Raw genomic sequence first — 26,191 nt, 5'->3', positions numbered from 1 at the left:
TACCGCCTCATCAGACTGCGATTCCAGTAAATTAAACCCCAGATCCCCGTTGCTCACCACATCCCCATCATTCCATCCCTGTCGCAGGCCATATCACAATGCACAGCTGAAATGAGAGACAAGACAAAATTATCCGAAGTGAATTGATAAATTTATCAATAATCAGTGAACACATCCTTACAACAACAATATTACCTATTCACCCTTGTGCAATCCCTTAGTGCCTCTCATTACTGTGCCTTTGCCTGCTCTAGTGCTCTTACGAAGTGTTGGCCCAGTGGTTGCAGCAGGGCTGGTGGAAGGCTGCTGAGTGTCCATGTGGGAGACTTCAGATGGCCTTGCAGAACACCCTCGACCAGCTCTGGGCCTGGAAGGCCCGGCTGTAGACTGCACCATCTCAGCATGGGTGGCAGCAGTCTGGGCTGGCTGGATGATAGGCAGCGACAAGGTCAATGGCGGAGTGGCAGTGGTGGGAGCAGGAATGTTGTCATCCTGAGAGAGGACAGCAGGTTCCTGCTCCACTGACCCACTGCCACTCCCCCAGGGCGGCACCTCAGCATCCCTAGCAATCTGTTGCAGCACAGATTGCCAGCCTGCTGCGACACCGTGAAAGCCCCGGTTGACAGGGGTAGACCCAGCCACGATGGCAGCAATCAGAGCTTGCGTGGCATCAAGCTGAGACTGCATGAGAGCAGTCTGAGATTGGATGGCACCAACCATAGACTGCATTACAGCACTGTGCTGAAATGGAAGCTGCCAGATCGCCCATGACACGCGGCTTCAGGTCTGTGTCACCGTGGTCTCTCTGGGAGTCTACCATCCTTTGCAGAGTGGAAATGATGGGCTCCATGGTGTGTGCAGAGCTCTGTGCAATGGAGGCAGACTCCTCCACGCTCCTTACCATTGCCAAGAGGCTCTCGTACACCCTTGCCATTGCACCTATCATCTCGGTGTGCATGCCCATCACCCTTCTTCTAAAGGCCTCTCCATCTGGGTGTGAGTGTTAGTAGGTAGGGATTGTTGGTGGGTGAGCACTGGGGGTGTGGTGCTTTGGCCAGTGTGTGCAGACTGTGGTTCAAATGGTGGTATGTAGCATTTGTTGAAGCATTGATTCACCCTGACCACCCAAGTGAGGTTGTTAAATTTCTTCCTACACTGTGTGGGGGTCCTGGGGACCACAGTGCTGCCCAAGACATGCTGGGCAACCTCCCACCACATGGCACAGAAAACATGCGGCGAGGGCCTCCTGCCACTTGCCAAGTAGCGCATCATCCACCATCGCTCCACATCGGACACCAACGTCTCCAATGCTTGGTCCGAAAATCTGCGGGCTCTCTCCCTGGGGCGTGGATCTGCCATGAGTACAGCTGGTTGAGTCATCCGGCTCCTTGGACTTGGCTGCTCCTGCTTGCTGACACAGGTTCACAGGCAGCAATGCTAAGAATGAGGTTCTGCAGCATCAATGAACCTCCCCTTTAAGAACTGGAAAGAGCCTGTGACAATGGTGACTTGCGATTAGACTGCACCTGATATTGGTCAGCGCTTTAGTGTAACGCCACTGAGCTAGGCCATTAACGCTTGATTTAACGCTCCCATCCTTTCTTTGAGCGATGACACTGAATTTTGCGTACAGTGAGATTCATTAGCGCCTGGCGCTAAATCTCAAACTTTTCCAAAGTTAGGGCCCATTCCTGAACAATAATGAATTTCTCCCCCTGTGTGTTTCGGGTAGAAACAGGTGTTTACTCAATAGTTGACTGCTTCAGTACATAAGCCTCTCGAATAAATCAATGAAGTGTTAGCCATGACTAATTAATAATGATATATGTGCGTGTGTGTGTGAATGTATATGAGTGTGTATGTGTGTGTGCGAGTGTGTGTAATTGTGTGTGTGTGAGTGTGTGCGTATAATTGTGTGAGTGTGTGTGTAATTGTGTGTGAGTGTGTGTATTTGTGTGTGTGTGAGTGTGTAATTGTGTGTATGTGTGTGTGTGTATTTGTGTGTGTGTTTGTGTGATTGTGTGTGAATTTCTGTGTGTGTGTGAGTGTGTGTGAGTGCGTGTGTGTTATTGTGTGTGTGTGTGTGTGAGTGTGTGTAATTGTTTGTCAGTGTGTGTAATTGTGTGTAATTGTGTGTGAGTGTGTGTAATTGTGTGTATTTGTGTGTGTGTGTGTGTATTTGTGTGAGTGTGTGTATTTGTGTGTGAGTGTGTGTAATTGTGTGTATTTGTGTGTGTGTGTGTGTATTTGTGTGAGTGTGTGTATTTGTGTGTGAGTGTGTGTGAGTGTGTGTGTATTTATGTGTGTGTGAGTGTGTGTAATTGTGTGTAATTGTGTGTGTGTGTATTTGTGTGAGTGTGTGTATTTGTGTGTGAGTGTGTGTGTATTTATGTGTGTGTGAGTGTGTGTAATTGTGTGTAATTGTGTGTGTGTGTATTTGTGTGAGTGTGTGTGAGTGTGTGTGTATTTATGTGTGTGTGAGTGTGTGTAATTGTGTGTAATTGTGTGTGTGTGTATTTGTGTATTTGTGTGTGAGTGTGTGTGTATTTGTGTGTGAGTATGTGTATTTGTGTGAGTGTGTGTGTATTTGTGTGTGAGTGTGTGTGTATTTGTGTGTGAGTATGTGTATTTGTGTGTGAGTATGTGTGTGAGTATGTGTGTGTGTGTGTGAGTGTGTGTGTATTTATATGTGTGTGTGTGTATTTATGTGTATGACACTCCTCCATGAGGATGTGTGTGGGTGTGGTGAGGAAAGGGATGATGTTATGTTCAGCGCCAGCTTTACAACGTGTGATTTGGATGTTACAGTTTGTGGTTACACATGTACATTGTGTCAGTGTAACTTTCCCTACTGTTAGCGGAGGGTGAGTGGAAAATGTGTAGGAGGTGATTGTAAACAAAAAGCACGGCTTGTTTAGAATCGGTGTAATGTGCAACTAACTAATTGTATGGCATCTGCAGCTGGGCAGAGGCAGCCACAGATGTGTTGACGACCCTCACGGTCAAGTGGATTATGCACGATCACAGGAATCCTTAACATCGTCTCATCTCTGAAATCATTGCATCCTTTTGCAAAAACTACTTCACTTTATTACGACTCTCAGTTGATCCACATTCTCTGCCGAAATGTTAACATCTCCAACAACTTCCTCAGTTTGTCAGATTTGATCAGATAGGGATTCTTATCTGAGTTTTAAAAGAGAGAGGTTTTATTGGAACAGCAAGCACAGCAAGGCTGTGAACACACAGACACAGATATATAAAAAGTAGAGTGTATGATCACACGCTCCCACTACAGAGCTCTGCCAGATGAGACTGTGTATCTGGAATTTGGGAACAGAGATTAACCGTGGTGCTTAATTCAACATTCACATTCTCAGCAATGGAAGCACGAGTTCGGAAAAGTTACCTTCATGGCCCAGAAGACAGCAATGTAACAGTGTCCTACACACTAGAAGGACAAGGGCAGCAGGTGCATGGGAACACCACCACCTTCAAATTCCCCTCCAAGTCACACACCATCCTGACTTGGAAATATATCGCCGTTCCTTCATCGTCGCTGGGTCAAAATCCTGGAACTCCTTCCCTAACAGCTCTGTGGGAGCACCTTCACCACACGGACTGCAGCGGTTCAAGAAGGCAGCTCACTACCACCTTCTCAAGGGGCAACTAGGGATGGGCAATAAATGCTGGCCTTGCCAGCAACTTTCATTGCAGGAGTGAGGAGGCGTGATTCTCTTTTATTTTTTCACACGCTTCCTCGGAAAGTTTCAGCCATTTCATTTGAAGGGAAGACTTGATATTGGAAGCGATATCACCTTACAGACAGCTACAGAACACACTTTGCCTCCATGTGAAATGATCATGGTTTCACTTTGACACATGCTCGGGTGGGAATCTGCCTCAATCCGGTCTATGTGAACAGTCTGGGTGGTTTCATGTCAAGTCAAAGGTTAAAAAGTTCCCAAACAATTTATCTTTCGATTTTCTTATTGTTCTCATCCAAAACTCTGCTGCCCCGTGTCCTAACTCGCACCAAGTCCTGTTCGCCCATCACCCCCTGTCCTAACTCACACCGAGTCCCGTTCGCCCATCACCCCCTGTCCTAACTCGCACCAAGTCCCGTTCACCCATCTCCCCCTGTCCTAACTCGCACCGAGTCCCGTTCACCCATCACCCCCTGTCCTAACTCGCACCCAGTCCCGCTCACCCATCACCCCGTGTCCTAACTCACACCAAGTCCCATCACCCACTGTGCTCGCTGACCTACATTGGCTCCCGATCCGGCAATGCCTCGATTTTAAAATTCTCAATCCTTATGTTCAAATCCCTCCATGGCCTCGCCCCCCCCCTCCCTATCTCTGTAATCTCCTCCAGCCCCACAACCCTCCCAGATCTCTGCGCTCCTCCAATTCTGGCCTCTTGCACGTCCCCGATTTCCATCGCCCCGCCATTGGTTGAACTTTAAAACTTACCGACCCCCCGACGAAACTTTTCAATTTTTCAGTCACCCTTTGCCGCATTACCATCCAGCCAATCCCTGCTCTCCTCCCACAGACACCAATGAGGTCATTGGAAGGAACCTGAACATGAGCAGTCTGGTCCCGCCTCCTCCCCGATCCTCACTGGCTCATTTTTACAATCTGCAATTTTTCAGAGATCTTCTCCAACGGATAATTAGTCGATGTTTCCCGGACCCCCCTGCAACAATTCCGCGGACGTCAGTTTGAGAACTAATGACTTAGATAACACAATAGAGAGCCGTATATCAACCCTTCTGATGACACAAAGATTGGGGGCATAGTAATTAGTGCAGATGGGAGCATAACATTACAAAGAGACATTGACAGATTGAGTGAGTGGGCAGAACAGTGGCAGATGGATTTCAACACAGGTTAGTGTGATGTCAGCTATTTTGGACTATACAAGGAGAGATCCGAGTATTATTTAAATGGTGAAAAGCTAGGAACAGTGGAGGTCCAAAGAGATTCAGGGGCCCATGTACACTGATCAATAAAATGTAGAGGTCAGGTACAAAAAAATGATCAGAAAGGCTAATGGAATGGTGGCTTTTATAACAAGAGGGCTAGAATAGAAAGGGGAGGAGGTTTTGCTGCAGCTATACAAAGCCCTGGTTAGACCACACCTGGAGCACGGTGAACAGTTCTGGGCATCACACCTTAGAGCGGATATATCGGCCTTGGAAGGAGCGCTGTGCAGATTCACCGGAATGTTACCAGGGCTCCAAGGGTTAGATTATGAGGAGAGATTACACAAACTAGGCTTGTATTCCCTGGAATATAGAAGGCTAAGGGGTGATTTGATAAATTTTTTAGCATTTTGAAAGGCATTGATGGGGTAGATGGAGGGAAACTTTATCCGGTGGCGGGGGAGTCTAGGCCAAGGGGACATCACCTTAAAATCAGAGCCAGGCCGTTCAGGAGAGAAATTTAGGAAACACTTCACACAAAGGGTGGTGGAAGTGTGGAACTCTCTCCCACAGAAAGCAGTAGATGGCATAGTGGTTAGCACTGTTGCCTCACAGCGCCAGGGACCCGGGTTCAAATCCGGCCTCGGGTGACTGTCTGTGTGGAGTTTGCACATTCTCCCCGTGTTTGCGTGGGTTTTCTCCGGGTGCTCCGGTTTCCTCCCACAGTCCAAAGATGTGCGGGTTAGGTTGATTAGCCATGATAAAGATTGGCCCTTAGTGTTAGGGGGGATTAAATACGTGGGGTTACGGGGATAGGGCTTGGGTGGGATGGCTGTCGGTGTAGGGACCGGGTGCTAGGGTTTGGATGATCAGCCATGATCTCGTTGAATGGCAGAGCAGGCTCGAATGGCCTACTCCTGCTCCTATCTTCTATGTTTCTATGCTGAGGCTCATTTAAAACCTGAGATTGATAGATGTTTGCTAGACAAGGGTGTAAAGGGATATGGAGTTAAGCTACAGATCAGCCATGATTTCATTGAATGGCGGAACAGGCCTGAAGGGCTGAACGGCCTCCTCCTCTTCCTATGTTACCTGTCCTAATATCTCCTTCTTCGGCTTGGTATCAATTTTGAATGGCCCGAAATAGTCGGCTCCTGCAAAGCACCTTGGGATGTTTTACGGTGCTAAAGGCGCTATAAAAATGCAAGTTGTTGTTGTTGTTTGCAGGCAGTCAATGTCTCACCGTTAACATTGAAATTCAACTGCCATTCAGAGGAGGAAAGGAGGGACGCAGGGAATAAGGGAAGGAGGAAAGGTGGAAAGGAGGAATGGAGGGAAGGAAGGAAGGAGATAAGGAGGGATTGAGGGAAGGAGGGTAACTAGCGCTCAGTTAGAGGGGGCACCAACACATTGCACGTTAAAAATTAAAGCACCAACAATCATGGAAATACGTAAATCAGTTTTCTAGAAAGCCAGAAAGAAATAGGCTGGCAGAGACAGGTGGCGAGTTTGCCAGCTCATGAATAAACAGATCTTAATCAGACTAAACAACCTGACTATAAATGTAATTTTATCAGAAAAATCTAAACGCACATCTGTCTGCACAACTAACCACAGGGTGACGTCACTTCTGGTGCAGGGGAATGAATCGTAGAGCATCTCACTCACATGTTACTCGCAGTGTGGCAGATACAATGCCAGGGCTCAGTAGTTTCACAAGATTTCATTTGAACGCCTTGAGCACTTTGTGATAATCATTGAGAGAAGTGCTTGATTCTCCACCTGGTCCCAGTGTGCTTGTTTTAATGGGTAAATGACTACTTTTTGGAGAACGATGTGGTTTATAAGAACTCGCGGCGGTTTTCTCTTGGCCGTCTTGCTTCTCTTTGCCGCACAGTTACAAGGTAAGGGAGATACCCAATTGCCATATGTGGTAGAAATACATATTGCTGCCTAGTTTAATAAGGAACATTGGACCTGTTTTGCTATCGATGCAAGCTCCATCAATCGCAGTACACTCCGTAATCACAGTTAATACAGGAATGTTTTAAATTTTAACATTTAAGTAGTATTTTAGAGAAAGGTTTGCGGTATGGCTGTCACCGCTCATGGGTAGTGCAACTATCCCCATTTTTGTTAGACATACAGACGGGTATAATGTTAACACTAAAATGGAGATTGTTTGCAAAAAGCTTCACAAAGTTTAAATTTAACAACAATATATCTGGGGTTTTTTTGCGCTGTGTTCTTCCTATTTTAGCTATGAGGAAAGATTGGATAGGCTGGGGTTGTTTTCTTTGGAACAGAGGCGGCTGAGGGGAGATTTAATTGAGGTGTATAAAATTATGAGGGGCCTGGATAGAGTGGATAGGAAGGACCTATTTCCCTTAGCAGAAGGGTCAATAACCAGTGGGCAGAGAATTTAAAGTAATTGGTAGGAGGATTATAAAAAAGAAAAAGAAAGAATTGCATTTATACAACGCCTTTCACGACCACTGGACATCTCAAAGTGCTTTACAGCCAATGAAGTGTACTCACTGTTGTAATGTGGGAAACGCGGCAGCCAATTTGCACATAGCAAGCTCCCACAAACAGCAATGTGATAATGACCAGACAATCTGTATTTGTTATGTTGGTTGACATCTGAATGACATCTGAATGACAACCAAAAACTCCCATTCCTACTGGGAGAGGAGAGAAGCTGTGTAACACTGGCGGCACACTATGTTACAGCTTGCCATGAACAGAGGGACAACCAGTAAACTAAGAAAAGAATATATATAAACAATGTGAATGTATATTTATACACTCAGGGATATACCTGTTTATACACTGTATGAATAGAACTGCGTTTATGTGCTAAACCATAAATGTATTTTGATGCTTTGGCAACATAAGATGTAACTTATCATGCCAATAAAGCGATTTGAATTGTGAATTGTGAATTGTGTTGGTTGAGGGATAAATATTGTCCCAGGACACCGGGGAGAACTCCCCTGCTCTTCTTTGAAATAGTGCCGTGGGATCTTTTACGTCCACCTGAGAGAGCAGACGGGGCCTCGGTTTAATGCCTCATCTGAAAGGCGGCACCTCCGACAGTGCAGCGCTCCCTCAGCACTGCACTGGAGTGTCAGCCTAGATTTATGTTCTCAAGTCTCATGGAGTGGGACTTGAACCCACAACCTTCTGACTCAGAGGCAAATGTGCTGCCCACTGAACCACAGCAGAGGGAGGTTGAGGGGAACTTTCTTCACCCAGAGGGTGGTGGGGGTCTGGAACTCACTGCCTGAAAGGGTGGTAGAGGCAGAAACCCTCATCACATTTAAAAAGTACTTGGATATGCACTTGAAGTGCCGTAACCTACAGGGCTACGGACCAAGAGCTGGAAAGTGGGATTAGGCAGGAGAGCTCTTTGTCGGCCGGCACGGACACGATGGGCCGAATGGCCTCCTTCTGTGCTGTAAATTTCTATGATTCTTTGCTAGATAATGGTCAAAATATTTTAATTTTATTTCAATTTTTATACATAGAGAGGAAAGGAATTCAGCAGAGCATGATTCCAATCAGGTTGACGGGTGCGGAAAACTGAACACAAAGCAGGTCTTCAAAAGCTGTAGATACAATGGAGCACATCCCAGTTATTCAGAATATTCACTAGTGATAGAATCATAGAACGACACACACATTAGGAGGCCATTCGGCCCATCGTGCCTGAGCCGGCTCTTTGAAAGAACTCTCCAATTAGTCCCACTCCCCCCTGCTCTTTCCCCACAGCCCTGTACATTTCACCTTTTCAAGTTTTTATCCAATTCCCTTTTGAAAGTTACTATTGAATCTGCTTCCACCGCCCTTTCAAGCAGCGCATTCCAGATCACAACAACTCACTGCGTAAAATAAATTCTCCTCATCTCCCCTCTAGATATTTTGCCAATTCCCTTCAATCTGTGTCCTCTGGTTACCGACCCTCCTGCCACTGGAAACAGTTTCTCCTTATTTACTCTATCAAAACCCCTCATGATTTTGAACACCTCTATCAAATCTCCTCTTAACCTTCTCTGCTCTAAGGGGAACAACCCCAGCTTCTCCAGTCTCTCCACGTAACTGAAGTCCCTCATCCCTGGGACCATTCCAGTAAATCTCCTCTGCACCCTCTCCAAGGCCTTGATTGCAAATAAAACCCTACGCTGGAGTTAATAACTCCTGGCTATCAGAAGTTTCTTAAATCAGACCGAGCATCATCACTGGGAGAATGAAACAGGACGTTGGGAGAAATGGTTTCACCCAGAGGGTTGTTGGAACAGGGGGTTGTTTTACCACAAGGGGCAAGTGAGGCAGAGACTGAAACATCATTTAAAGAGGAATTGGATCAATAGTTGACAAGCAAGAATATAAAAGGATACAGGGAAAGTGCAGGGGAAAGGGGTCAGAGGCGACAGCTCCAATTAAAGGGCTGAATGGCCTCCTTCGGTGCTGTAATTTCTTTGATTCGATGAGATGATTCGAATTTCCCTGTAAAGAGCACCATCCCCCAGAAGGTTGATGAGATAGGGCTATTGTGTTTGATTCTGAGAGATGAAAATCCTTTGCAAATGCCCCTGAAGCAGAGTAATTATTTCTGAGAAGAGTTACCTGCTGAAACGTTCTGACTGTTGGTTTCTGGGAAAGGGTGAAGTTCCAAACCTTTGTTCCTGTAGTTAAGCCGTAGCTTGCTGTGTGTGAATCTCTGCTCTTAATCAGGCACAATTTAAATGCTGGTTTATACATTGAGAGCAAAGAAATAATGCAGCAGCGTTTGTAGCGCAGTGTTCAGCTTGCTTCCGGTGGATTCCTGCTCTCAGGTCAGAAAGATATTTTAGGGTTCCACATTTAATACTTAATATAAGTTTAATTTTGGCCAATTTTTTTTTGACATTACACAAACTTTGGGTCGTATCATAGTGGAGCCAGTTGGCTGCTTAATACGGTTGTTTGATCCAATTAATTCAAACCAATGTGCAGTCCCCACCACGTACACCGCCCGTGCTTATCACAGACAGCCCCCTGTATTGGGCAAATGGCACGAGCTATTTTCCATTACCATAGACGTCAATTACAAACGTGTCGTTTATAATGAATAAGGCATGCTGGCCAAATCTTTCAAGGTGGCAGGGTAAGTTGATAAGGCGGTGAAGAAAGCGTCTGGGATACTTGGCTTTGTAAATAGGGGCATTGAACACAAAAAACAAGGAAGTCACGCTAAACCTTTGCAACTCACTGGGTTAGGCCTCAGCTGGAGTATTGCGTACAATTCTGGGCACCGCACTTTAGGATGTCCAAGACCCTAAAGAGGATGCAGAGCAGATTTATCAGGATGATACCAAGGATGAGCCACTTCGGTTATGTGGAGAGATTGGAGATGCTGGGATTGTTCTCCTTAGAGCAGAGAAGGTTAAGAGGAAATTTAATAGTGGCGTTCAAAATTATGAGGGGTTCTGATAGAGCAAGTAGGGAGAAACTGTTTCCTCTGGCAAGAGGGTCGGTAACCAGAGGATACAGATTTTTAAAAATTCTTTCCTGGGCTGTGGACGTTTATTGCCCTTGAGAAGGTGGTGGTGAGCCGCCTTCTTGAACCGCTGCAGTCCATGTGGTGAAGGTACTCCCACAGTGCTGTTAGGGAGGGAGTTCCAGGATTTTGACCTAGCGACGATGAAGGGTCAGTGATATACTTCTAAGTCAGGATGGTGTGTGACTTGGAGGGGAACTTGGAGGTGGTGGTGTTCCCATGCGCCTGCTGCCCTTGTCCTTCTAGATGGTAGAGGTCGCGAGTTTGGGAGGTGCTGCCGAAGAAGCCTTGGCGAGTTGCTGCAGTACATCTTGTAGATGGTACACACTGCAGCCACGGTACGCCGGTGGTGGAGGGAGTGAATGTTTAAGGTGGTGAATGGGCTGCCAATCAAGCGGGCTGCTTTGTTCTGGATGGTGTCGAGCTTCTTGAGTGTTGTTGGAGCTGCACTCATCCAGGCAAGTGGAGAGTATTCCATCACACTCCTGACTTGTGCCTTGTAGATGGTGGAAAGGCTTTGGGGAGTCAGGAGGTGAGACATTCGCCGCAGAATACATAAGAACATAAGAACATAAGAAATAGGAGCAGGAGTAGGCCAATTGGCCCCTCGAGCCTGCTCCGCCATTCAATAAGATCATGGCTGATCTGATCCTAACCGCCCAATCCACTATGACAGGACTATCTCCTGAATCTAACAGCATTAGACACACGAAAACAGGAGCAGGATCAGGCTACACGGCCCCTGGGCCCGCTCCGCTACCCACAGGGCCATGACCTATCCGAACCTAGACTCATGTCCAAATTCCTGCCCGCTCCCCGTAACCCTTAATTCCCTTTTCTACTAGGAAACTGTCTATTTCTGTTTTAAATTTATGTAATGATGTAGCTTCGACAGCTTTTTGGGGCAGCATATTCCATGGACCTATCACCCTCTGAGTGAAGTAGTTCCTCCTCATCTCAGTTTTGAAAGAGCAGCCCCTTATTCTAAGACTATGCCCCCTAGTTCTAGTTTCACCCATCATCTGGAACATCCTCCCTGCATCCACCCGATCCAACCCCTTCATAATCTTATATGTTTCAATAAGATCGCCTCTCATTCTTCTGAACTCCAATGAGTAGAGTCCCAATCTACTCAACCTCTCCTCATATGTCCATCCCCTCATCCCCGGGATTAATCGAGTGAACCTTCTTTGTACTGACTCGAGAGCAAGTATGTCCTTTCTTAAGTATGGACACCAAAACTGTATGCAGTATTCCAGGTGCGGTCTCACCAATACCTTGTACAACTGAAGCAATACCTCCCTATTTTTATATTCTATCCCCCTAGCAATGAAAGCCAACATTCCATTGGCCTTCTTAATCACTTGCTGCACCTGCATACTAACCTTTTGAGTTTCGTGCACCAGGACCCCCAGATCCCTTTGTACTTCAGTACTTTCCAGTTTCTTGCCATTAAGATAATAACTTGCTCTACGATTTTTCCTGCCGAAGTGCATAACCTCACACTTTCCAGTATTGTATTCCATCTGCCAAATCTCTGCCCACTTAGCCTGTCTATGTCCCCTTGAAGGTTTTTTATGTCCTCCTCACTCACTACTTTCCCCCCCATCTTAGTATCATCTGCAAACTTTGATATGTTACACTCGGTCCCCTCCTCCAAATCGTTAATATAGATTGTAAAGAGTTGGGGACCCAGCACTGACCCCTGCGGAACACCACTAGTTACTGATTGCCAGTCTGAGAATGAACCATTTATCCCAACTCTCTGCCTTCTGTTAGATAGCCAATCATCTATCCATGCCAGAATATTACCCCCAATCCTGCAATTTTTTATCTTAAGCAATAATCTTTTGTGTGGCACCTTGTCAAATGCCTTTTGGAAGTCTAAATACACTACGTCCACTGGTTCCCCTTTATCCACCCTATATGTTACTTCCTCAAAGAACTCCAGCAAATTTGTCAAACATGACTTCCCCTTCATAAAACCATGCTGACTTTGTCTTATTAAATTATGATTATCCAAATGTCCTGTTACTGTCTCCTTAATAATGGACTCCAAAATTTTACCTACCACAGATGTTAGGCTAACCGGTCTATAGTTTCCAGCCTTCTGTCTACTGCCCTTTTTAAATAAGGGTGTTACATTAGCAGTTTTCCAGTCTGCCGGGACCTTTGCTGAGTCCAGGGAGTTTTGGAAGATTATTACCAATGCATCCACAATCCCTACCGCCACTTCCCTCAAAACCCTGGGATGTAAGCCATCAGGTCCAGGTGATTTATCCGCCTTGAGTCCCATTATTTTACCAAGTACTACTTCCTTAGTGATTTTAATCGTATTTAGCTCCTCCCCCCCTATAGCCCCCAGCCTCTGACCTGCTCTTGTTGCCACAGTATTTATGTGGCCGGTCCAGTTAAGTTTCTGGTCAATGGTGACCCCCAGGATGTTGATGGTGGGGGATTCGGCGATGGTAATGCCGTTGAATGTAAAGGGGTGGTGGTTAGACTCTCACTGGTTGGAGATAGTCATTGCCTGGCACTTGTGTGGCGCGAATGTTACTTATCACTTATCAGCCCAAGCCCCAGCCCAAGATTTAAAATATTTGGTAAAAGAACTAGAAGGGAAATGAGAAGAAATGTCTTCACACAAAGGGTTGTTATGATGTGGAACGCACTACTAGCGCCGCCGCGGCTGCATATCGGCCAGCGATAGAGCCGAGGGCGCAACTGAAGCTTGCAGCTGGGGCACGAGCGGGATGCTGCGCACGACGATGATGTCATCGCCAATGGCGTGGCGCCACAGGGCGCTACCGCCGCCGTTAACCTCCCGCTGAACTTCACGGGAGGCGTTAGCGGCGCCGCGCCCGGGTGCTAGGGGCTTTGCACTAATGGGAGGCGCAAAACAACCGACTTTCGCCCCCGATGATTGGATGACTATTTCGGGCCGCTCAGTAAGCACCTGCCCAGTTAAAAGGCTCCACTGACTTCAGACACCGTTGGGTATTCGAGCAGTTTCACTCAGCTGATCACAACTGGTTAACCTGAGTGAGGAAATTCTGCATGTAACACTGTAACTACTGACAATTAGGAGAGGGAGTTGCTAAGTGAGATTTCCTGTTGTTATTCAAATATATGTTTCTTTATTCGCTTTTTGGTTTTGCCCCTCACCTTGTACAGCTGGGAAACGGAGTTACCAACAGCACGCTCACTATAAACGGTGGGCACTGTAATAAAATTATCCATCATTCATGTACTGATGCAATATGACTGTTGAACATTAATGCTTACTCACTATGTGACTGTGGACAATTGATGGGTCTCCCCACTATATGATTATACATCCTATAAACAAGTCCCCTCTATATCACTGACGTAACCCCCGCTATATGATTATTGATGTGTTCCGGCTATGTGACTGTAGGTCCTCGAGTGATTATTACAACTCTGCAGTGCAGAGGCCGTGATTATGTAGGTAAAGATTTGCTCAGCTGGGTCCCACCTCATCAATGAAGTGAATGACCAGCTGACCAGCTTGCAGCGGTGTGAGTTCACAAAGGAATATTGTGCTGCCAACTTTAGAGATTTGCATACGTGAACCCCCAGGTCTCTCTGTTCCTGCCGTTAAGGAATGGATGTACTTAATTATACAGTTATAAGTTATTGCACAAGATAATAGGGTTCAAAGGCATTTATTGGCATTTATTGGCTCCCATAGGAATTAAGCGTACAATAACTATTGTTGCCAACAATTACACATAAACAATGGTAACCATTGCTAATAATAGTTACACACATACTCTGTAAAATCATGAAGGGTTTAGATAGTGTAAATAAAGAGAAACTGTTTCCAATGGCTGAGGGGTCGATGACCAGAGGGCACAGATTGAAGGTGATTGGCTGAAGAACCAGAGGCAACAGGGGGAAAAACTTTTTACGCAGCGACTGGTGAGGATTTGGAATGCGCTGCCTGATAGGGCAGTGGATACAGATTCAATAGAAGCCTTCAAAAGAGAATTAGATAAATACTTGAAGTAGAAAAAATTGCAGGGATATGGGGAAAGAGCGGGAGGAGTGGGACTAACTGGATTGCTCTTCGAAGGAGCCGGCGCAGACTCGATGGGCCGAATGGCCTCCTTCTGTGCTGGACTATTCTATGAAGACACCAGGGGAATTCCCATGACCTTGTGGGATTTTTAACATACATACGAACACATTAACAATGACGGACATGAAATGACCCTCTGGCCCAGCCAGCTTGTCCCACACAATTAATATATAGACTTCTCACCCCACCCAAGACCATGTAATCTCTGGGAGATCCAGGTCAATCCAGGAAAATCCCGGTCAAAAACCCAGGCCAGTTTGGGAGAAAAAAACTATCTGGGAGTTTCCTCTCCGACCCATCTCGGCGATGGAAACTAGTCCAGGAGATCACTCTGGCCCTGAGCATTCCCTGCAGTACCTCCCTTCTGTAAGAGGTGATCTCCACCCCAGCCAGAAACAGGTCCAGCTCTCGTGTAAAAGGAATTCAGCGAGTCCGCGTCCACTGCACAAGTCGGCAGCCTGTTCCAGAGGTCCACTATTCTCTGGGAAAAGAACCACCTCCTGACATCTAACCTAGATCTGGCCTTATACAACTTTCCAAGTTCCCCTCCAAGTCACACACCATCCTGACTTGGAAATATATCGGCCGTTCCTTCATCGTCGCTGGGTCAAAATCCTGGAACTCCCTCCCTAACAGCACTGTGGGAGCACCTTCACCACACGGACTGCAGCGGTTCAAGAAGGCAGCTCACCACCACCTTCTCAAGGGCAACTAGGGATGGGCAATAAATGCTGGCCTTGTCAGCGACGCCCACATCCCATGAACGAATAATTTAAAAAAACTTAAAATTGTGACCACTGCTCCTCCCTAACCTACTAACAAACTGTCAAGTGGAACACAATCTATCCCCTTCATCACTTTATAAACCTCGATCAGATCACCCCTAATCTACGCTTCTCTAACATGTAAAGTCCACCATAGGAGCAGGCATGAATGTTCTGAAGGGTGGTATGTCAAACAATGCGTCGCTCCCTCGGGGCCGCACTGCAGTGTCAGTCTGGACTAGCCTGGATCTTGGAGTGAGGGATTGAACTCGTAACGTTCTGACTCAGAGCTGGACTTGCTGTCAAGCAGACATCTCGCAAACTAAATTGCAAAATAGAAGGAGGATAGAGGCCGTAGGAATTCGCCAAGTTTTGGCTCTGCCTGAAGATGGTGGGACAGTGGAATCCAACACTTTACAATCTCGGAATATGACGTGTAAGTTAGAAATGGAGAGGGGAAATTGTACGGTGCACGTTTGCTCTGGGGATGTGGGTGATGATGGCAAGGCTGGTATTTATTGGCCATCCCTAGCTGCCCTGAGAAGGTGGTGATGGGCCTTCTTCTTGAACAGTTGCATGCCTCGTGATGGGATGGTAATCCCACAGTGGGGTTAGGTAGGAGATTCCAAGATATATTGTTCCCTATTCTTGTTTTCAAATCCCTCCATGGCCTCGCTCCCCCTCCCTATCTCTGTAGCCTCCTCCAGCCCTACAACTCTCCGAGATCTCTGCACTTCACCTATTCTGGTCTCCCGTGCATCCCCGATTTTAATCTCTCCACCATTGGCAGCCGTGCCTACTCCCTAAGCTCTGGGATCCCTCCCTGAACCTCTCCTCCTCTCTAACTCTCTCTCCTCCTTTAAGACTTTCCTTAATCCTCAATTAACATCACTAAAACAGATGATCTGGTCAGTATCACATTTCTGGTTGTGGGAGCTTGCTGTGCGCAAATTGGCTGCTGCGTTTCCTACATTACAACAGTGACTACACTTCAAAAAAAGCACTTCATTGACTGTAAAGCGCTTTGAGACGTCCGGTGGTTGTGAAAGGCGCTATAGAAATGCAAGTCTTTCTTTGTTTCTTAAAACCTATCTCTTTGACCAAGCTTTTGATCATCTGTCCGGATATCTCCTTGTATGGCTGGGTATCAGATTTTGTTTGATAATCGCTCCTGTGAAGCGCCTTGGGGCGTTTTATTACATTAAAGACGCTATGTAAATATAAGTTGTTGTTGTTGTTGTTGAAGAAATGCTGATAAATGAGTGTGAGCTAGTGGGGAATAATGAAAATACTGTAACTGATTCATTTGAAAGTGAGAAGTAATCCCGGGGATTTAGTTTGCTGTACAATATATTGCAACCAGAGAGCAACGTCTGACTCTGATTGGATAGAATATGTTGGTGCCTGATAACTGCCATTTAAAAGGACTTACTGAATGGTGTCCCGTGGGTTTCAGTAAAGAAAGAAAGAACTTGCATTTGTATAGCGCCTTTCACAGCCTCAGGGCATCTCAAAGTGCTTTACAGCCAATGAAGTACTTTTTGAAGTGTAGTCGCTGTTGTAATGTAGGAAACGTGACAGCCAATGTGCGCACAGCAAGCCCCCACAAACTGCAATGTGATAATGACCAGATAATCTGTTTTTAGTGATGTTGGTTGAGGGATAAATATTGGTCAGGACACCGGGGAGAACTCCCCTGCTCTTCTTCAAAATAGTGCCCTGGGATCGTTTGCGTCCACCTGAGAGGGCGGACTAGGCCTCGGTTTAGCATCTCATCCGAAAGATGGCACCTTCGACAGTGCAGCACTCCCTCAGTACTGCCCCTCCAACAGTGCAATGCTCCCTCAGTAATGCCCCTCCGACAGTACAGCGTTCCCTCAGTACTGCCCCTCCGACAGTGCAGCACTCCCTCAGTACTGCCCCTCCAACAGTGCAATGCTCCCTCAGTAATGCCCCTCCGACAGTACAGCGTTCCCTCAGTACTGCCCCTCCGACAGTACAGCACTCCCTCAGTACTGCCCCTCCGACAGTGCGGCGCTCCCTCAGTACTGCCCCTCCGACAGTGCAGCACTCCCTCAGTACTGCCCCTCTGACAGTGCGGCGCTCCCTCAGTACTGTCCCTCCGACAGTGCAGCGCACCCTCAGTACTGCTCCTCCGACAGTGCGGCGCTCCCTCAGTACTGCCCTTCCAACAGTGCAGCGCTCCCTCAGTACTGCCCCACTGACAGTGCAGCACTCCCTCAGTACTGCCCCTCCAACAGTGCAGCGCTCCCTCAGTACTGCCCCTCCGACAGTGCGGCGCTCCCTCAGTATTGCCCCTCCGACAGTGCAGCGCTCCCTCAGTACTGCCCCTCCGACAGTGCAGCGCTCCCTCAGTACTGCCCCTCCAACAGTGCAGTGCTCCCTCAGTACTGACACCCCGACAGTGCGGCACTCCCTCAGTACTGCCCCTCCGACAGTGTGGCTCTCCCTCAGTACTGCCCCTCCGACAGTACGGCGCTCCCTCAGTACTGCCCTCCGACAGTGCGGCACTCCCTCAGTACAGCCCCTCCGACAGTGCGGCGCTCCCTCAGTACTGCCCCTCCGACAGTGCGGCGCTCCCTCAGTACTGCCCCTCCGACAGTGCGGCGCTCCCTCAGTACTGCCCCTCCGACAAGGCGTTGCTCCCTCAGTACTGCCCCTCCAACAGTGCGGCGCTCCCTCAGTACTGCCCCTCCGACAGTGCGGCGCTCCCTCAGTACTGCCCCTCTGACAGTGCGGCGCTCCCTCAGTACTGCCCCTCTGACAGTGCGGCGCTCCCTCAGTACTGCCCCTCCGACAGTGCGGCGCTCCCTCAGTACTGCCCCTCCGACAATGCGGCGCTCCCTCAGTACTGCCCCTCCGACAGTGCGGCTCTCCCTCAGTACTGCCCCTCCCTCAGTACTGCCCCTCCGACAGTGCGGCGCTCCCTCAGTACTGCCCCTCCGACAGTGCAGCACTCCCTCAGTACTGCCCCTCCGACAGTGCAGCACTCCCTCAGTACTGCCCCTCCGACAGTGCGGCTCTCCCTCAGTACTGCCCCTCCGACAGTGCAGCACTCCCTCAGTACTGCCCCTCCGACAGTGCGGCTCTCCCTCAGTACTGCCCCTCTGACAGTGCGGCGCTCCCTCAGTACTGCCCCTCTGACAGTGCGGCGCTCCCTCAGTACTGCCCCTCCGACAGTGCGGCGCTCCCTCAGTACTGCCCCTCCGACAATGCGGCGCTCCCTCAGTACTGCCCCTCCAACAGTGCGGCGCTCCCTCAGTACTGCCCCTCCGACAGTGCGGCGCTCCCTCAGTACTGCCCCTCCGACAGTGCGGCGCTCCCTCAGTACTGTCCCTCCGACAGTGCAGCACTCCCTCAGTACTGCCCCTCCGACAGTGCAGCACTCCCTCAGTACAGCCCCTCCGACAGTGCGGCTCTCCCTCAGTACTGCCCCTCCCTCAGTACTGCCCCTCCGACAGTGCGGCGCTCCCACAGTACTGCCCCTCCGACAGTGCAGCACTCCCTCAGTACTGCCCCTCCGACAGTGCAGCACTCCCTCAGTACTGCCCCTCCGACAGTGCGGCTCTCCCTCAGTACTGCCCCTCCGACAGTGCAGCACTCCCTCAGTACTGCCTCTCCGACAGTGCGGCTTTCCCTCAGTACTGCCCCTCCGACAGTGCGGCGCTCCCTCAGTACTGCCCTCCGACAGTGCGGCACTCCCTCAGTACTGCCCCTCCGACAGTGCGGCGCTCCCTCAGTACTGCCCCTCCGACAGTGCGGCGCTCCCTCAGTACTGCCCCTCCGACAGTGCGGCGCTCCCTCAGTACTGCCCCTCCGACAATGCGGCGCTCCCTCAGTACTGCCCCTCCAACAGTGCGGCGCTCCCTCAGTACTGCCCCTCCGACAGTGCGGCGCTCCCTCAGTACTGCCCCTCTGACAGTGCGGCGCTCCCTCAGTACTGCCCCTCTGACAGTGCGGCGCTCCCTCAGTACTGCCCCTCCGACAATGCGGCGCTCCCTCAGTACTGCCCCTCCGACAGTGCTGCTCTCCCTCAGTACTGCCCCTCCCTCAGTACTGCCCCTCCGACAGTGCGGCGCTCCCTCAGTACTGCCCCTCCGACAGTGCAGCACTCCCTCAGTACTGCCCCACCGACAGTGCAGCACTCCCTCAGTACTGCCCCTCCGACAGTGCGGCTCTCCCTCAGTACTGCCCCTCCGACAGTGCAGCACTCCCTCAGTACTGCCCCTCCGACAGTGCGGCTCTCCCTCAGTACTGCCCCTCTGACAGTGCGGCGCTCCCTCAGTACTGCCCCTCTGACAGTGCGGCGCTCCCTCAGTACTGCCCCTCCGACAGTGCGGCGCTCCCTCAGTACTGCCCCTCCGACAATGCGGCGCTCCCTCAGTACTGCCCCTCCCTCAGTACTGCCCCTCCCTCAGTACCGCCCCTCCCTCAGTACTGCCTCTCCCTCAGTACTGCCCCTCCGACAGTGCGGCTCTCCCTCAGTACAGCCCCTCCCTCAGTACTGCCCCTCCCTCAGTACTGCCCCTCCGACAGTGCGGCACTCCCTCAGTACTGCCCCTCCGACAGTGCAGCACTCCCTCAGTACTGCCCCTCCGACAGTGCGGCGCTCCCTCAGTACTGCCCCTCCGACAGTGCGGCGCTCCCTCAGCACTGCCCCTCCGACAGTGCAGCACTCCCTCAGTACTGCCCCTCCGACAGTGCGGCTCTCCCTCAGTACTGCCCCTCCGACAGTGCGGCTCTCCCTCAGTACTGCCCCTCCGACAGTGCGGCTCTCCCTCAGTACTGCCCCTCCGACAGTGCGGCTCTCCCTCAGTACTGCCCCTCCGACAGTGCGGCGCTCCCTCAGTACTGCCCCTCCGACAGTGCGGCGCTCCCTCAGTACTGCCCCTCCGACAGTGCGGCGCTCCCTCAGTACTGCCCCTCCGACAGTGCGGCACTCCCTCAGTACTGCCCCTCCGACAGTGCAGCACTCCCTCAGTACTGCCCCTCCGACAGTGCGGCTCTCCCTCAGTACTGCCCCTCCCTCAGTACTGCCCCTCCGACAGTGCAGCGCTCCCTCAGTACTGCCCCTCCGACAGTGCAGCACTCCCTCAGTACTGCCCCTCCGACAGTGCAGCAGTCCCTCAGTACTGCCCCTCCGACAGTGCGGCTCTCCCTCAGTACTGCCCCTCCGACAGTGCAGCACTCCCTCAGTACTGCCCCTCCGACAGTGCGGCTCTCCCTCAGTACTGCCCCTCCGACAGTGCGGCGCTCCCTCAGTACTGCCCCTCCGACAGTGCAGCACTCCCTCAGTACTGCCCCTCCGACAGTGCAGCACTCCCTCAGTACTGCCCCTCCGACAGTGCGGCTCTCCCTCAGTACTGCCCCTCCGACAGTGCGGCTCTCCCTCAGTACTGCCCCTCCGACAGTGCAGCACTCCCTCAGTACTGCCCCTCCGACAGTGCAGCACTCCCTCAGTACTGCCCCTCCGACAGTGCGGCTCTCCCTCAGTACTGCCCCTCCGACAGTGCGGCTCTCCCTCAGTACTGCCCCTCCCTCAGTACTGCCCCTCCCTCAGTACTGCCCCTCCCTCAGTACTGCCCCTTCGACAGTGCGGCTCTCTCTCAGTACGGCCCCTCCCTCAGTACTGCCCCTCCCTCAGTACTGCCCCTCCGACAGTGCAGCACTCCCTCAGTACTGCCCCTCCGACAGTGCGGCTCTCCCTCAGTACTGCCCCTCCCTCAGTACTGCCCCTCCGACAGTGCGGCGCTCCCTCAGTACTGCCCCTCCGACAGTGCAGCACTCCCTCAGTACTGCCCCTCCGACAGTGCAGCACTCCCTCAGTACTGCCCCTCCGACAGTGCGGCTCTCCCTCAGTACTGCCCCTCCGACAGTGCAGCACTCCCTCAGTACTGCCCCTCCGACAGTGCGGCTCTCCCTCAGTACTGCCCCTCCGACAGTGCGGCGCTCCCTCAGTACTGCCCTCCGACAGTGCGGCACTCCCTCAGTACTGCCCCTCCGACAGTGCGGCGCTCCCTCAGTACTGCCCCTCCGACAGTGCGGCGCTCCCTCAGTACTGCCCCTCCGACAGTGCGGCGCTCCCTCAGTACTGCCCCTCCGACAATGCGGCGCTCCCTCAGTACTGTCCCTCCAACAGTGCGGCGCTCCCTCAGTACTGCCCCTCCGACAGTGCGGCGCTCCCTCAGTACTGCCCCTCTGACAGTGCGGCGCTCCCTCAGTACTGCCCCTCTGACAGTGCGGCGCTCCCTCAGTACTGCCCTTCCAACAGTGCAGCGCTCCCTCAGTACTGCCCCACTGACAGTGCAGCACTCCCTCAGTACTGCCCCTCCAACAGTGCAGCGCTCCCTCAGTACTGCCCCTCCGACAGTGCGGCGCTCCCTCAGTATTGCCCCTCCGACAGTGCAGCGCTCCATCAGTACTGCCCCTCCGACAGTGCAGCGCTCCCTCAGTACTGCCCCTCCAACAGTGCAGTGCTCCCTCAGTACTGACACCCCGACAGTGCGGCTCTCCCTCAGTACTGCCCCTCCGACAGTGCAGCACTCCCTCAGTACTGCCCCTCCGACAGTGCGGCTCTCCCTCAGTACTGCCCCTCTGACAGTGCGGCGCTCCCTCAGTACTGCCCCTCTGACAGTGCGGCGCTCCCTCAGTACTGCCCCTCCGACAGTGCGGCGCTCCCTCAGTACTGCCCCTCCGACAATGCGGCGCTCCCTCAGTACTGCCCCTCCCTCAGTACTGCCCCTCCCTCAGTACCGCCCCTCCCTCAGTACTGCCCCTCCCTCAGTACTGCCCCTCCGACAGTGCGGCTCTCCCTCAGTACAGCCCCTCCCTCAGTACTGCCCCTCCCTCAGTACTGCCCCTCCGACAGTGCGGCACTCCCTCAGTACTGCCCCTCCGACAGTGCAGCACTCCCTCAGTACTGCCCCTCTGACAGTGTGGCGCTCCCTCAGTACTGCCCCTCCGACAGTGCGGCGCTCCCTCAGCACTGCCCCTCCGACAGTGCAGCACTCCCTCAGTACTGCCCCTCCGACAGTGCGGCTCTCCCTCAGTACTGCCCCTCCGACAGTGCGGCTCTCCCTCAGTACTGCCCCTCCGACAGTGCGGCTCTCCCTCAGTACTGCCCCTCCGACAGTGCGGCTCTCCCTCAGTACTGCCCCTCCGACAGTGCGGCGCTCCCTCAGTACTGCCCCTCCGACAGTGCGGCGCTCCCTCAGTACTGCCCCTCCGACAGTGCGGCGCTCCCTCAGTACTGCCCCTCCGACAGTGCAGCACTCCCTCAGTACTGCCCCTCCGACAGTGCAGCACTCCCTCAGTACTGCCCCTCCGACAGTGCGGCTCTCCCTCAGTACTGCCCCTCCCTCAGTACTGCCCCTCCGACAGTGCGGCGCTCCCTCAGTACTGCCCCTCCGACAGTGCAGCACTCCCTCAGTACTGCCCCTCCGACAGTGCAGCAGTCCCTCAGTACTGCCCCTCCGACAGTGCGGCTCTCCCTCAGTCCTGCCCCTCCGACAGTGCAGCACTCCCTCAGTACTGCCCCTCCGACAGTGCGGCTCTCCCTCAGTACTGCCCCTCCGACAGTGCGGCGCTCCCTCAGTACTGCCCCTCCGACAGTGCAGCACTCCCTCAGTACTGCCCCTCCGACAGTGCAGCACTCCCTCAGTACTGCCCCTCCGACAGTGCGGCTCTCCCTCAGTACTGCCCCTCCGACAGTGCGGCTCTCCCTCAGTACTGCCCCTCCGACAGTGCAGCACTCCCTCAGTACTGCCCCTCCGACAGTGCAGCACTCCCTCAGTACTGCCCCTCCGACAGTGCGGCTCTCCCTCAGTACTGCCCCTCCGACAGTGCGGCTCTCCCTCAGTACTGCCCCTCCCTCAGTACTGCCCCTCCCTCAGTACTGCCCCTCCGACAGTGCGGCTCTCCCTCAGTACGGCCCCTCCCTCAGTACTGCCCCTCCCTCAGTACTGCCCCTCCGACAGTGCGGCACTCCCTCAGTACTGCCCCTCCGACAGTGCAGCACTCCCTCAGTACTGCCCCTCCGACAGTGCGGCTCTCCCTCAGTACTGCCCCTCCCTCAGTACTGCCCCTCCGACAGTGCGGCGCTCCCTCAGTACTGCCCCTCCGACAGTGCAGCACTCCCTCAGTACTGCCCCTCCGACAGTGCAGCACTCCCTCAGTACTGCCCCTCCGACAGTGCGGCTCTCCCTCAGTACTGCCCCTCCGACAGTGCAGCACTCCCTCAGTACTGCCCCTCCGACAGTGCGGCTCTCCCTCAGTACTGCCCCTCCGACAGTGCGGCGCTCCCTCAGTACTGCCCTCCGACAGTGCGGCACTCCCTCAGTACTGCCCCTCCGACAGTGCGGCGCTCCCTCAGTACTGCCCATCCGACAGTGCGGCGCACCCTCAGTACTGCCCCTCCGACAGTGCGGCGCTCCCTCAGTACTGCCCCTCCGACAATGCGGCGCTCCCTCAGTACTGCCCCTCCAACAGTGCGGCGCTCCCTCAGTACTGCCCCTCCGACAGTGCGGCGCTCCCTCAGTACTGCCCCTCTGACAGTGCGGCGCTCCCTCAGTACTGCCCCTCTGACAGTGCGGCGCTCCCTCAGTACTGCCCCTCCGACAGTGCGGCGCTCCCTCAGTACTGCCCCTCCGACAATGCGGCGCTCCCTCAGTACTGCCCCTCCGACAGTGCGGCTCTCCCTCAGTACTGCCCCTCCCTCAGTACTGCCCCTCCGACAGTGCAGCACTCCCTCAGTACTGCCCCTCCGACAGTGCGGCTCTCCCTCAGTACTGCCCCTCCGACAGTGCAGCACTCCCTCAGTACTGCCCCTCCGACAGTGCGGCTCTCCCTCAGTACTGCCCCTCTGACAGTGCGGCGCTCCCTCAGTACTGCCCCTCTGACAGTGCGGCGCTCCCTCAGTACTGCCCCTCCGACAGTGCGGCGCTCCCTCAGTACTGCCCCTCCGACAATGCGGCGCTCCCACAGTACTGCCCCTCCAACAGTGCGGCGCTCCCTCAGTACTGCCCCTCCGACAGTGCGGCGCACCCTCAGTACTGCCCCTCCGACAGTGCGGCGCTCCCTCAGTACTGCCCCTCCGACAGTGCAGCACTCCCTCAGTACTGCCCCTCCGACAGTGCAGCACTCCCTCAGTACTGCCCCTCCGACAGTGCGGCTCTCCCTCAGTACTGCCCCTCCTTCAGTACTGCCCCTCCGACAGTGCGGCGCTCCCTCAGTACTGCCCCTCCGACAGTGCGGCACTCCCTCAGTACTGCCCCTCCGACAGTGCAGCACTCCCTCAGTACTGCCCCTCCGACAGTGCGGCTCTCCCTCAGTACTGCCCCTCCGACAGTGCAGCACTCCCTCAGTACTGCCCCTCCGACAGTGCGGCTCTCCCTCAGTACTGCCCCTCCGACAGTGCGGCGCTCCCTCAGTACTGCCCCTCCGACAGTGCAGCACTCCCTCAGTACTGCCCCTCCGACAGTGCAGCACTCCCTCAGTACTGCCCCTCCGACAGTGCGGCTCTCCCTCAGTACTGCCCCTCCGACAGTGCGGCTCTCCCACAGTACTGCCCCTCCAACAGTGCAGCACTCCCTCAGTACTGCCCCTCCGACAGTGCAGCACTCCCTCAGTACTGCCCCTCCGACAGTGCGGCTCTCCCTCAGTACTGCCCCTCCGACAGTGCGGCTCTCCCTCAGTACTGCCCCTCCCTCAGTACTGCCCCTCCGACAGTGCGGCGCTCCCTCAGTACTGCCCCTCCGACAGTGCAGCACTCCCTCAGTACTGCCCCTCCGACAGTGCAGCACTCCCTCAGTACTGCCCCTCCGACAGTGCGGCTCTCCCTCAGTACTGCCCCTCCGACAGTGCAGCACTCCCTCAGTACTGCCCCTCCGACAGTGCGGCTCTCCCTCAGTACTGCCCCTCCGACAGTGCGGCGCTCCCTCAGTACTGCCCCTCCGACAGTGCAGCACTCCCTCAGTACTGCCCCTCCGACAGTGCAGCACTCCCTCAGTACTGCCCCTCCGACAGTGCGGCTCTCCCTCAGTACTGCCCCTCCGACAGTGCGGCTCTCCCTCAGTACTGCCCCTCCAACAGTGCAGCACTCCCTCAGTACTGCCCCTCCGACAGTGCAGCACTCCCTCAGTACTGCCCCTCCGACAGTGCGGCTCTCCCTCAGTACTGCCCCTCCGACAGTGCGGCTCTCCCTCAGTACTGCCCCTCCCTCAGTACTGCCCCTCCCTCAGTACCGCCCCTCCCTCAGTACTGCCCCTCCCTCAGTACTGCCCCTCCGACAGTGCGGCTCTCCCTCAGTACAGCCCCTCCCTCAGTACTGCCCCTCCCTCAGTACTGCCCCTCCGACAGTGCGGCACTCCCTCAGTACTGCCCCTCCGACAGTGCAGCACTCCCTCAGTACTGCCCCTCCGGCAGTGCGGCGCTCCCTCCTACTGCCCCTCCGACAGTGCGGCGCTCCCTCAGTACTGCCCCTCCGACAGTGCAGCACTCCCTCAGTACTGCCCCTCCGACAGTGCGGCTCTCCCTCAGTACTGCCCCTCCGACAGTGCGGCTCTCCCTCAGTACTGCCCCTCCGACAGTGCGGCTCTCCCTCAGTACTGCCCCTCCGACAGTGCGGCTCTCCCTCAGTACTGCCCCTCCGACAGTGCGGCGCTCCCTCAGTACTGCCCCTCCGACAGTGCGGCGCTCCCTCAGTACTGCCCCTCCGACAGTGCGGCGCTCCCTCAGTACTGCCCCTCCGACAGTGCGGCACTCCCTCAGTACTGCCCCTCCGACAGTGCAGCACTCCCTCAGTACTGCCCCTCCGACAGTGCGGCTCTCCCTCA

General features: G+C 53.1%; 1 protein-coding gene across 2 annotated transcripts in view; it reads left to right on the top strand.

The window, feature by feature from the left end:
* The first annotated feature begins 6,576 nt into the window (after positions 1 to 6,576).
* Positions 6,577 to 26,191, top strand: part of LOC147111415 (uncharacterized) — a 61,956-nt gene continuing 42,341 nt past the window's right edge. Inside the window, exon 1 of one of the 2 annotated variants that reach the window (XM_085998379.1) lies at positions 6,577 to 6,739. In XM_085998379.1, coding sequence (XP_085854505.1) covers positions 6,736 to 6,739 — 4 coding nt within the window. In that variant the 5' untranslated portion in view covers positions 6,577 to 6,735. Of the gene's footprint in view, positions 6,835 to 26,191 lie in introns of both variants that reach the window. The other variant, XM_085998378.1, reaches the window with a different exon arrangement.

The sequence above is a fragment of the Somniosus microcephalus genome, chromosome 10, assembly GCF_052327205.1.
Source record: "Somniosus microcephalus isolate GS21.2 chromosome 10, FLI_Smic_1.0, whole genome shotgun sequence".
NCBI classification, from domain to species: Eukaryota; Metazoa; Chordata; class Chondrichthyes; order Squaliformes; family Somniosidae; genus Somniosus; species Somniosus microcephalus.
Note: the sequence above shows the minus strand (reverse complement) of the source record. Positions and strands in the feature narration are given on the sequence as shown.